The sequence below is a fragment of the Humulus lupulus genome, chromosome 5 (genome assembly GCF_963169125.1).
Source record: "Humulus lupulus chromosome 5, drHumLupu1.1, whole genome shotgun sequence".
Classification (NCBI taxonomy): Eukaryota; Viridiplantae; Streptophyta; class Magnoliopsida; order Rosales; family Cannabaceae; genus Humulus; species Humulus lupulus.
The window spans coordinates 146,111,138-146,123,764 of NC_084797.1; the positions used below are offsets into that span (position 1 = coordinate 146,111,138).

At 35.7% G+C, this 12,627-nt stretch overlaps 1 protein-coding gene across 1 annotated transcript; it reads left to right on the plus strand.

Moving 5' to 3' along the window:
• The first annotated feature begins 6,454 nt into the window (after positions 1-6,454).
• LOC133779569 (uncharacterized) lies at positions 6,455-7,740 on the plus strand. The gene is made up of 5 exons (XM_062219518.1): positions 6,455-6,701; positions 6,782-6,883; positions 6,970-7,236; positions 7,319-7,366; positions 7,462-7,740. The coding sequence occupies exons 1-5, from the start codon at positions 6,636-6,638 to the stop codon at positions 7,738-7,740; spliced, it is 762 nt and encodes a 253-aa protein (XP_062075502.1). The 5' UTR covers positions 6,455-6,635.
• The last annotated feature ends 4,887 nt before the right edge of the window (positions 7,741-12,627 follow it).

The window sequence follows — 12,627 nt, forward strand, 5'->3', positions numbered from 1 at the left end:
ATTGATACTCAAGTTGACGAAGTTTCGAATGATATGGATGCATTTGATTTATACACGACTGCTGCCATGGATGATGTGGACAATAATATAGGTTGTGGAGGTGGTGAAGATGATGAATTTGTTAACGAAGATCTTCAAAAGAAGTTGGAGGATGCGGAAACTCCTTTATATGAAGGGTGTGAGAAATACACAAAACTTTCATCAATTGTAGGTTTATATAGGTTGAAGAATCTGAATGGTTGGACAGACAAAAGTTTTACTAGACTATTAGAACTCCTTTGTGATATGTTTCCCAAAAACAATGTACTTCCTGATTCCATGTACTCAGTTAGGAAATTTTTGAGAAATTTCGATTTGAAATATGAAAAGATTGATGCTTGTATTAATGATTGTTGCTTATTTAGAAAGGAGAAGGCTAAAATGGGTGTTTGTCCAAAGTGTAGTGTTTCTAGATGGAAAGTTGATAAACACACAAAGAATGTTAAAGTTGGTGAGGCTGCCAAAGTTTTGAGGTATTTTCCGATAATACCCCGAGTGAAAAGATTGTTTAGATCAAAAGAAATGGCTGAAAACTTAAGGTGGCATTTCACTCATAAAAGTATTGATGGGAAGATGCGACATCCAGTGGATACACCTGCTTGGGATTCCATTAATGAAAGATGGCCAGAGTTTAATCTTGAACCACGCAACCTTAGGCTCGGACTAGCTGCTGATGGAATTAACCCCTATAAAAGTCTAAGCTCCACTTATAGTTGTTGGCCAGTGATGCTTGTTATCTATAATTTACCACCTTGGTTGTGCATGAGGGACGAAAATACATTTTTGTCATTATTGATTCCAGGTCGTAAACAACCTGGAAACGATATTGATATTTATTTGGAGCCTCTTATTGAAGACTTAAACAAATTGTGGAATAATGGAGTGCATACTTATGATGCATTCGACAAAAGCTTCTTCAATTTGAAGGCAATGTTGTTGTGGACAATAAACGATTTTCCTGCATATGGAAATCTTGCTGGGTGTACAACCAAAGGCAAGACAGCTTGCCCGATTTGTGGTAATGATACATGTGCAACTAGGCTGAAACATAGTAAAAAAATTTCATACCAAAATACTAGGAGATTTCTCCCGTTTGATCATCCATATCGGTCTAAGAAAGCATGGTTCAATGGAGCTACAGAAGAAAGAGGCCCCCCTAAAGTTTTGAGTGGTAGTGAAATTGTTGAAGAACTAAATCAAATTACCAACGATTTTGGAAAAAATATGAATCCCAAAAAAAGGAGTCGGGATAATAAGGTGGAAGGAATGTGGAAGAAGAAATCTATATTTTTCAATCTACCATATTGGGAGGTTAGTTTAATATATTTTGAAGTTATTTAAAATTGAAAGTTTAAGCTTATAAAATGTAACTTCAATTTGTTGATGATGTGTCTTTAATCTTTGTAGGTTTTGTTAGTTCGTCATAATTTGGATGTTATGCATATAGAAAAAAATGTGTGTGATAGTATTATTAGCACATTGTTGGGCTTGAATGGAAAATCCAAAGATCATCTTAATGCTCGATTGGATTTAAAGGATTTGGGTATCAAGAAGGCCTTGCATCCAGTGGAGAAAGATGGGATTATACGACTTCCAGCAGCATCTTACACACTTTCTAGATCAGAGAAGACAATGTTTTGCCAAAGGTTATTTGATTTAAAGTTACCTGATGGTTATAGCTCAAACATTAGTAACTGTGTAGTAGTTGAGGAACGTAAGTTGATGGGGCTTAAGTCTCATGATTTCCATGTCTTAATGCAACAATTGCTGGTAGTGGCCATTCGAGGATTGATGGAGGATGGTCCAAGAGAGGCAATTATAAGACTTAGCAAATTTTTTAATGGATTATGCCAACATGTGGTTGACGTAAAAGAAATCATAGAATTGGAAGCAGAAGTAGTTGAAACAATTTGTATGTTTGAAAGATATTTTCCTCCTTCATTCTTCGATTCTATGGTACATTTAGTTGTTCACCTTGGACGAGAAGTGTTATTATGTGGTCCTGTTCAATTTCGATGGATGTATCACTTTGAAAGGTAAATATTTTTAGTAACCTTTCAATAGTATAACATGAATTTCCCTTAACTAATGAGGAAGGTTCCTTCTTTATTTGTAGATATATGAAGTTACTTAAAGGGTATGTGATGCAACCTACACATCCCGAAGCATCTATTGCTGAACGTTACCTTGCTGATGAGTCAATGCGCTTTTGTGCATCATTTTTGAAACAATCTAATGACGAAGGTTCCTTCATTGGACGTAACGAATATAATGATAGTGATGTGATACTTGAAGGTCGTCCACTTCATCGTGGTGTAACTGTTACACTAAATGATAAGGATCTAGCTAGTGCACATCGCTATGTATTATTCAATTTAGCTGTCACAGAGCAATATTTAGAGTGAGTGGATAAACTTATTATCTTCTAATTTCACTGTCGCTTAATTATTGATGGTGATTAATTTTTTTTTAAAATATAGGATGCATCTACAAGAACTAAAAAAGAATAACAATACTTTAAGAACCAATCACACTCTACTTTGGAAACAACATACTGAGCTTTTTCCCTTGTGGTTAGAAGAAAAGGTATGGGCCAATAATTTTTAACATAGCATCAAATTTGTATTAATCTGAAATTACGATTAAATTATGTGATAAAAATGTTTCCTTCTGTAGTTTTCTACTGCAGAATTTGATGCTATGTTATCAAGATTAGCACATGGTCCTCGCAAAGCAGTCATATCCTATAAGGGATATGTTATTAATGGGCAGCGATTTCATACTAAGGATGCAGAGAGAACGACACAAAATAGTGGTGTTTATATGGAAGCAACAACAATGTGTAGATCTAGTGCTAAAGATGATGCACAATTGGCCGATGTTGTAGGATATTATGGGTTAATTAATCAGATTATACTCTTGGACTATTACAGTTTTCATATCCCTTTATTTAGGTGCAATTGGGCACATGTTGGCAAGGGTGTAAAGAAGGTTGATTGGTATACTCTTGTAAATCTACACCAAGGACAAAAAGAGTTTATTAGAGAACCATTCATACTTGCTTCACAAGCTAAACAGATATTTTACGCAAGGGAGAATGAAAATTCAAATTGGTATATTGTGTTAAAGGCTCCACCAAGAGGACACTACGAATCAGAAATATATGATGGCCAACATGATGAGAATTCGATTGCTCAAAGTTAAAAAGTACAACATTTCTTATTAATCATAAAATGTTTAGTCATTACTTTTTTATGATTTTTTTTTATTATTGTACTTATTAAGTTTCTTGAACTGCTTTAAAAATTGTTTCCTTAACTTGAGCATTGTGATTGTCATATTTAAAATACATGTTTTTGTATGATGCAAATTTAGTGCATATTTCAAATTACTTTTAACTAAATCTCTTAATCTCTTAATCTTATATAGGTACAATATGGAGACTAGAAAAAAGAAGCAGGATGGAAGTGTAGTCAATGAAAAGGATGGAGGTTTAGTCAATGAAAAGGAGGTTGGATCACCTTCAACTCAAGTTCACTTGCAACCTGGTGCTTTGAAAGCAATTGTGGCAGAAAAGAGGAGGCAATTAGCAGCTAAGTTTGGAAAGTTGGCAGAGAAGAAGAAATCGAAGCTTCGTTTTGCATCCTCTACTAAAGTTGTAATGGATTCACCACCTGCATCTAAAAGATCTTATGAAGCAGCGTTTGGTATAAATCCAACAAATGAGGATGACAACGAAGATGAAAACATGTCCCCACAACGAGCAACTGCGTTAGGTAGAACCCAAGCAACATCTCCACTCCACAACCTGAACAAAACAAGAAGATCTCTGCGCCATTTTGTTGACAATGATTTTGAAGATGATTTTAACACTCCACAAAAGAATTCAGAAACTATGATGAACGAGTCACCCAAGTCTAGGTTGATTAGGCCATCAACCAAAGGTTCTCCTGCTGCTAATACAAGGTCCTCCCATCGCCAATCTATTGCTCATGAAGAAGATGTGCCTCTCAATAATAATCAGGAAGAATTTCTAGTTAACTCTACAGAGCATGTCACTCAAAACAAAAGAAAAAGAGGCCCAACAAAGCTGAAAGGTATTGCTCTCCAACCTGATGGTCGTATTACTGTAAGGTTTAATGCAAGAGGACAAGCTGTAGGGGAAGGCTCGGTTAGTCTTTCATCATTTATAGGTCCTCTTGTAAGGGAACTTGTACCATACACAATAGCTGATTGGCGAAAGGTTCCAAAATCAATGAAAGATATTTTGTGGTCAACAATCCAGGTTCTAAACTTATATTTATTCATGTGTTAAAAGGTAAAATTTTTAGGTGAATACTCATAAATTAATATTTAATGTGAATGCAGACAAGGTATAAGGTGGACAAAGATTGGGAACGAGACTGGTGTATGAAAGTAATGGGAGACCTGTGGAGATCTTCCAAGTCCAGGCTAGTTACTAAGCTGAACGAGCTACCAAATGAACAAGAACGACTAAAATTAAAGCCTGATAATATCAAATCAGAAACTGAATGGAGAGTATTTGTGCGTGAAAAAACCAGTAAACAATTTCAGGTAACCAAAATTTCAATATATGTATTATATAGATTCTGCTTATTACAAATAAATTGGGTACCATACTTATTTCAGTTTGGTTTATTATCAGGAGAAAGATTGAGAAAAAAAAAACACTCATTGCTTACTTAGCTGTTACATCTCTGATATTGATGAATTATAGTTTTAATGCTTTTGGTATGGATAAATAGCTAAAGTTCTTTATTACATCCTATAAATGTAGATCAGTAGATATATCTATATATATGTATGGATGCCTTTCGTGTATGAAAGAATTGTAGAAATTTTAGAAATAAATTTATCAATGATGGTTCTATGATTATTCTTGGATTCGATTATTAGAATTTAATAGTTTATTCATTATCACAAGTGTTTATATAATCTAATTTTAAATATGTTTAGCTTTATTGATATTATCATACATATGTGGATATATATATATATATTAATTAGTTTAAAGTTTTATATTGGTATGCAGTTTAGACTAATCTCCTTATGAATATATATCTATAGAGAGAAAGAGAAGAACAGATCTGTCATATGTCTATAAAAAAATTAAAATTTCTAAGCACATGAATGATACTCTGTTATTAGCAATTAGTTAGTTCTTTTTATATATGCATAAATAGAATAAACAATAAGAAGACATGTCTGGCAGTTAGAAATTGACTTACCACTGTTGGTCTTTTTTTTTTTTTTTTATGCTACTCCACTCCATCTTATTGTATATAAGTCATAGGGACGTTGGATTGGGATTACTTCTTAAATTCCTTGAGAGATTCGATCCATTTACATCTTCTCTTACAGAATCACTCATTTCACACATTTAAACTTAATTTAACAAAAACAGAAAAAGATATATCATATGAGGCCTGTTAACAGTTTCATTTAACATATAAATCAATTTGGTAATGCAATACAATCAATCAGTAAAAATAATCATATTCAGGAACTTAATTGTTATATTTTATAATTTAGGAACTAATTTACTAAATCAAATAGTTTAAGAGGCTGTTATGCTAATTTTTTTATTTTTGAACTTGTTAGGAATGAATTTGATGTAAAAGTATAACAGACAAAATAATAAAAAAGAGCAAGTCAACCAAGGGTGTAGTTTCTTTTGTCATGGCTTAGTTGATGATCCAGATAAGGGTTCTTTTTTTTAGACTTTGACAGAGAAAACAAAACCCAGTTCAATATCTGGTTAGGTGAAAATGTTTATCAAGAGATTGGATAAGTAAGATATTTTTTTCTTGGTGTTATGGAGTATATAATATTCTTATTCTAGAACAATGCATTATGCTATATCAGTCAATTAAAACTATTTCAGGTCTGATCAAATTAAGGCAGTAGAAATCCTTAGTAGTTTCTGCATAATCTTAGCAACATTAGATTGTCTTGGCTTGATATGCACATATGAAAGTTAAACTCTATTGGCCTCAAGAGCTGCATTGAGACTACAATTATGGTTAGTTTTTAGAATATCTTTATGCTCTAAATTTGAACTCTTGCAACCACAAACAAATTTCAGATTCCAAATTTACAATTGGCTTAATTGTATTCAAATTATGTGAGCAGTTGCTGCCCTGTTTTCATGAAACTTTTGTACTTTAAATGATTTATTTTTTTCCAATTCTCTTCTTGAAAATGTGTTTCTAAATTTATTTGACAAAGCTATTCAAGAGACACTATTATCACCATTCACAGTCCACCAACCATCCCATCCCTGTTCAGGAGGAGTTGTACTGTGTTTACTATTTCATTGCTAGAATACTGGTTCTGTATGTTTCTTTTGCTGCTGGAGTGTTTACTGTTGGAGTGTTTATTACATACTCTTTTCTTTGCTGCCATAGTTACTGTTTTATTGTTGAAAAACTATTATGTGTACTGTGTTTACTGTTTTATTGCTAGAATACTGGTTTAGTTTTTTTGTTTTACTGCTGGAGTGTTTGGTATTCTGTATGTTCAATCGCTGGTTCATTTCTTATTTATTTTAGGCGATTAGCAATAAGTTTAAAGAGATGAGGAAGAAACAACTCCCACATACATGCAGCAGGAGAGGATATGCTCGAACAATGGATGACATGGTAAAAATTTAATAAATATTTTTGGTAGCTAAACATAAGAAAATATATGTTCTCTTTCTGAAAAATGTACTTGGATACAGAGTAGGGAAAGCTCAAAACCTGTAACAAGAGTTCAAGCTTTCTTAAAGACACACACAAAGAAGAATGGTGAACCTGTGAATGCACAAGCTGCTGAAGTTATTGTAAGTAATTTACCCTTTGTTTGTAGAAACATATGTATTTGTATGCACATAGACTTATTTAACAGTCAACTTGAAATGATTTATAGGAGAAGCTACAAGTTCTTGCAAATGAAAAACCAGATTCATGCACAACACAGAATACTGTACAAGATGCTCTCACTATCATATTTGGTCCTGACAAGAATGGTAGATCATTAGCTAATGGGAGGGGAGTAACTAATACAAAGTTAGCTATTCTAAGAGCAAGAGATGACCATATTTCACAATTGGAATCAAGTCAATCTGAGATGAAGAATAAAATGTCTGAGATGATGAATCTTATTAATACTATTGCAAAAAGTGTAAACATTCAGGTAAATTAAATTAATTGACTTCTGTTTATTTTACTCTATTCATTGAAAATTATAAATGACTAAATTATTCTCAAACTTGTAGGGGTTTACTCAACCAAGTGAAGCGGAGTCACACATGCCTTCTCCTATGGTAACTACAATTTTAATTACTACCTATCATTTCACTTTTAATTTTTTAAGTATCAATATTATCTATAAATAAATATATGTTTTATCATGTAACAGAGTGTTAATAATCTGAAGTTCACTCCTGAAAACAATGCTTGCAATTTACTTGATTGGAATGGAAGTGGAGAAATTGTTGCAGAAGGTCGATGGTCTTCTAGTGATCCTTTATGTGAGGTGCATCATCTTCGTCTTGGGCCTAATGCAATGAGAGTTTGGGTTGATGTTGCTAAGAAACCTACTGCATATTTATGGAGACCAACATCACATATGAGTACAATTGAAGAATCGGTTGGTTGCACTGTTGCTTGGCCTTCTAATAAAGTTACAATGAGGTAAATTTTCATGCAACTTAAAAATGATTTATAAATAGTACAACAAATCAGCTGTAGTAACTAATTATATCATCAAAATATATAGGAAATGAACATAATGGATGAAATTCAATTGTTTCTTGGTAGATATCTTTGGTACGTATCTTTGCATAAAATTAACTAATGAATGAACATGTGTTTTCAACTATTTTGGCTACATTGTTTTCTTAATTTTATATATTTTTCACTCTTACAGGTGCACAACTAATGAATGAAGTGTAATATTTTGGAGGGACGCCCATGATCAACAAATTATGAATCAGTTTGTTTTAAAACTTTTGCTTATGTATTTTGTCTTGCAATATACTCGTACTTTTGGGATATTGATATTTTAGCTTTATGTAGCGAACATATTAAGAATATTTGAATTTATGTTAAGGTATAATTTTTAACGTGTTATATGTTTATCATTTGTTGCAATTATTCATATGTTAAAAGATAGAAAAATATAAAAGTTTTTGTTATGCCATGAAATTGTTCATATGACAATGATTAATGATAACAATAAAGAAACGCTATTAAAAGTAAGGATGATTACAAACAAAAAACGCTATGTCTGATTACTAATTACATTTTCAAAATGCTATTACATATCTTTACATAATGTTTGGAAAATGCTATTAAAGCAAGGGTAATTACAAACATAAAACGCTACGACTGATAACTAATTACATTCTTAAAACGCTATTGTATATCTTTACATAACAATTTAAAAACGCTATTCACAGTAAGTACGACTACAAACATAAAACGCTACGACTTATAATTAATTGCATTTTAAAAACGCTATTGTATATCTTCACATAACGTTTTAAAAACGCTATTAAAAGTAAATAATACTACAAACAAAAAACACTATGGTTGATAACTAATTACATTTTAAAAACGCTATTGTATACCTTTCAACATCATTTCTGCATAACGTTTGAAAAACGCTATTAAAAGTAAGTATTTTCAATTTAACATAATCAATGACTACATACATAAAACGCTATGACTGACATCTAATTATATTTTTAAAACGCTATTATATATCTTTCAACAGCATTTTTACATCACAATTTAAAAACGCTATGAAAAGATCCAGACTTTTAATAACATGGGATAATATAGCGTTTGTAATAACGCTATCGTTTGTTAAAGACAGCGTTTTAAAAACGCTATGGAATGCAGTTTTTCTTGTAGTGACACCCGACTAGTCAAAGCTGTTAATGATCGATGTACATGAAGGGTTTTGTGGAGATCACGTTGGGGGGCAGAGCCTATCGAAGAAAATCCTAAGGCAATGATACTTTTGGCCGACGATGAATGAAGACTCGATGGAGTATGTCAGAAGATGCCACAAATGTCAGATGTTCTCCAAGATACCCCGAGTGGCACCTAACGAATTAACACAGATGCAGAGCCCTTGGCCTTTCGCTGTATGGGGGATCGACCTAATCGAAAAGCTACCCACGGGAAAGGGAGGAGTCCAATTTTCTGTTGTAGATGTGGACTACTTCACCAAATGGACCGAAGCAGAACCGCTCGCCACCATAACCTCGAAGAAAGCCCTAGACTTTGTGGTGAAGAATATCATATGTTGATTTGGCCTACCGAGGAAGATAGTCTCGGACAATGGGACTCAATTCGACAGTGATATGTTCACTGACTTTTGTACGATGCATGGAATCACAAAGAGCTTTTCCTCGGTAGCACACCCCCAAGCTAATGGCCAAGTAGAAGCAGTGAACAAGACTATCAAAGACACTCTAAAGAAACGCCTTGAACAAGCCAAAGGAGCCCAGCCAGAATTACTTCTTGAGGTCCTATGGTCACATTGAATGACGGCGCAAACGGCGACAGGACATACGCCATTCTCTTTGGCATTTGGATATGAAGCTATGTTTCCAGTTGAACTCACTCCCCCATCGCATAGACAAGAGACATACGATCAGGGGAGGAACCATCAACTAATAGAAGAGTCGCTCAATTTAATCAAAGAAAGACGAGAAAAGGCAAGTCTTAGAGTAGCAGCACATCAACAAAAAATGGCCAGATACTTCAACTCCAGAGTGAAAGATCGAAAATTTCAGGTTAGGGACTTAGTACTCAGGATGGTGTTCCTGAACACTAAGGACACTACGGCAGGGGTACTAGGACCTAACTGTGAAGGGTCATATGTTGTGGAGGATGTGATCCCACCAGGGACGTACAAGATAGCTCGACTGAATGGAGAACTAATAAAAAACTACTGGAATGGCAAACACCTCCGCCGGTACTATCAGTGAAGACTAATCAGCAGCAACACAAGTTTTAATTTGCAAATGCAGTATTTACGAATTATCTATGTAACAGCCATTGTGCTTCAATGAATGAATTTATTTCTAAAGTTTCTATAGTTCTTTAAATTTCTTTCGATAAGGGACTTGTCCTTTAGACTTGTCAACCCCATCAGATCATGTTCGATCTTGGTCCTTGAGGGACCTATCGGCCCATAAGATCCATACGAGAGACAGGTCCTAGGACCTTGTCACCCTAACATTGGATCATGTTCGATTCTGGTCCTTTAGGGACCTATTGGCCCTTAAGATCCATACGAGAGACAGGTCCTAGGACCTTGTCACCCAAACATTGGATCATGTTCGATTTTGGTCCTTGAGGGACCTATCAGCCCATAAGATCCATACAAGAGATAGGTCCTAGGACCTTGTCGCCCAAATATTGGAACATGTTCGATTCTGGTCTTTGTGGGACCTTTCGACCCATAAGATCCAAACGAGAGAGACGGTCCTAGGACCTTGTCACCAAATTAATGGATCATGTTCGATCTTGGTTCTTGAGGAGCCTATCGACCCATACGATCTGAACAAGAGACTAGTCCGAGGACCTTGTCGCCAAATATTTGATCATGTTTGATCCTGGTTCTTGAGGAACCTATCGACCCATACGATCAAAAAGAGAGACAAGTCCTAGGACCTTGTCGCCAAATTAATGGATCATGTTCGATCTTGGTTCTTGAGGAGCCTATCGACCCATACGATCCACACGAGAGACGGTCCGAGGACCTTGTCGCCAATTATTGGATCATGTTCAATTCTGATCCTTGAGGGACCTATCGACCCATACAATCCAAACAAGAGACAGGTCCTAGGACCTTGTCGCCCAAATATTTGATCATGTTCGATCCTGGTTCTTGAGGAACCTATCGAACCATACCATCAAAAAGAGATACAGGTCCTAGGAACTTGTCGCCAAATTAATGGATCATGTTCGATCTTGGTTCTTGAGGAGCCTATCGACCCATACGATCCACATGAGAGACTGGTCCAAGGACCATGTCGCCAACTATTTGATCACGTTCGATCTTGGTTCTTGAGAAACCTATCGACCTATACGACCAACAAAAGAGACTGGTCTGAGGACCAGTCGCCATTATCGGATCATAATCGAATCCGATCCTTGAGGGATCAATCGATAATTTGATCTAAGACTCGTTACAGGCTCGATTAGCCCACCTAGACCTGGTTTGTCCAACTTAGACATTTTTGTCTACAATCATTATAACGAGTACACGAGAGATTACGTAGATCGTGATCGACACTTGCTACACAATCTACATCTGTGTATACGTATCATTACTACTAAGTATGAAACCATCACCCGACTACCAATGAGGGACAAGTATTTGCTGCTCGCATCATTGGGTGAAAAGGATAGTGCTATGTGTCTAAATGCTCGAAGCAAGGCCAGGTCAAGTAGCAAGTGATCAAGGCTTTTAAACCCATGATCACTTGGGGGGCATATAGTACATACTGATCGGGTTATACACGAGCAATGAGGGCGTGACCTTAAGTACTAAGCAAGCTCAAGTTTTTCTAGGACATTTGTTCAACATATGTTTTGAAAGTGCCAAAAACAAAAAATAAAAAAAGGCATTGGTACGGAGACTCCTAGCCATGTCCCTTATAGGGTGGTCGGCCAATCCATTAACCCTATAGGGTGGTCGGCCTATCACCCATGGGGTGATCGACTTGACCATTTTGTGGTGAAGCACTATACTACTCACATTACCATGATAGTTAGCATGAAAAACATAAAAGAGCAAGGTTAGTATGGCATGCAAATACATGTGTTTAGAGTATACTGATACCTGAACCAATGAGGGTTATGAGTTGATATACTTAGTATGAATTGAAAATAAAAAATTTCAATCAATACACTGAGTACTCATAACAAAAAGGCATAAAGGCATAAAATGTCATATGTGAATACTGTCAAGTACAAGGTGCCCCACCAATGGCATGAGAGGAAAAATAGAATAAAAGACCAAGAAGACTAGCTAGGGTGAGGTGTATCATATGAAAGACTGCTCTGAGCTCGCCAGCCTCACGAGCCAGACACTTCCTAAGCTCTTTCGCTCGCGTCTTCTCGGGAAGAAAATCAAAATTCAGATCTTTGTTGGACTTCCAGATCAAGTAGAAGCAAGAGAAGGTTGTCTCTGAATACTCCCCTCGAGCCTTGTTCTGAGCAGCTTTGACCTCTTGCTCCTTCTCGACAAGAAAATCCTTCCGCAATTGGTCCATGTCGGCAATCAGCTTCTCTTTCTTAGCTTCAGACTATTGGAGTCGATCAGCAAGTTCCCTCTCCATCTGGGTTATCTTGGAAGTCAACTCGTTCACTTCTTTCTGTTTGAGCTTCGTGGTACTACGAAGGGAATTGATCTCTTCGTCCTTTGAGGTAATGCTAGCATCCCTAGAGCCGAGAATGCGCCTAAGGTCCAGTACCTCTTGGCGGACAGCTTCAAGCTCAAAACAAAGGTTGGAGAGCGTAGAAGTACACTCTATAGACCGATCACGAACATGAGAGACCA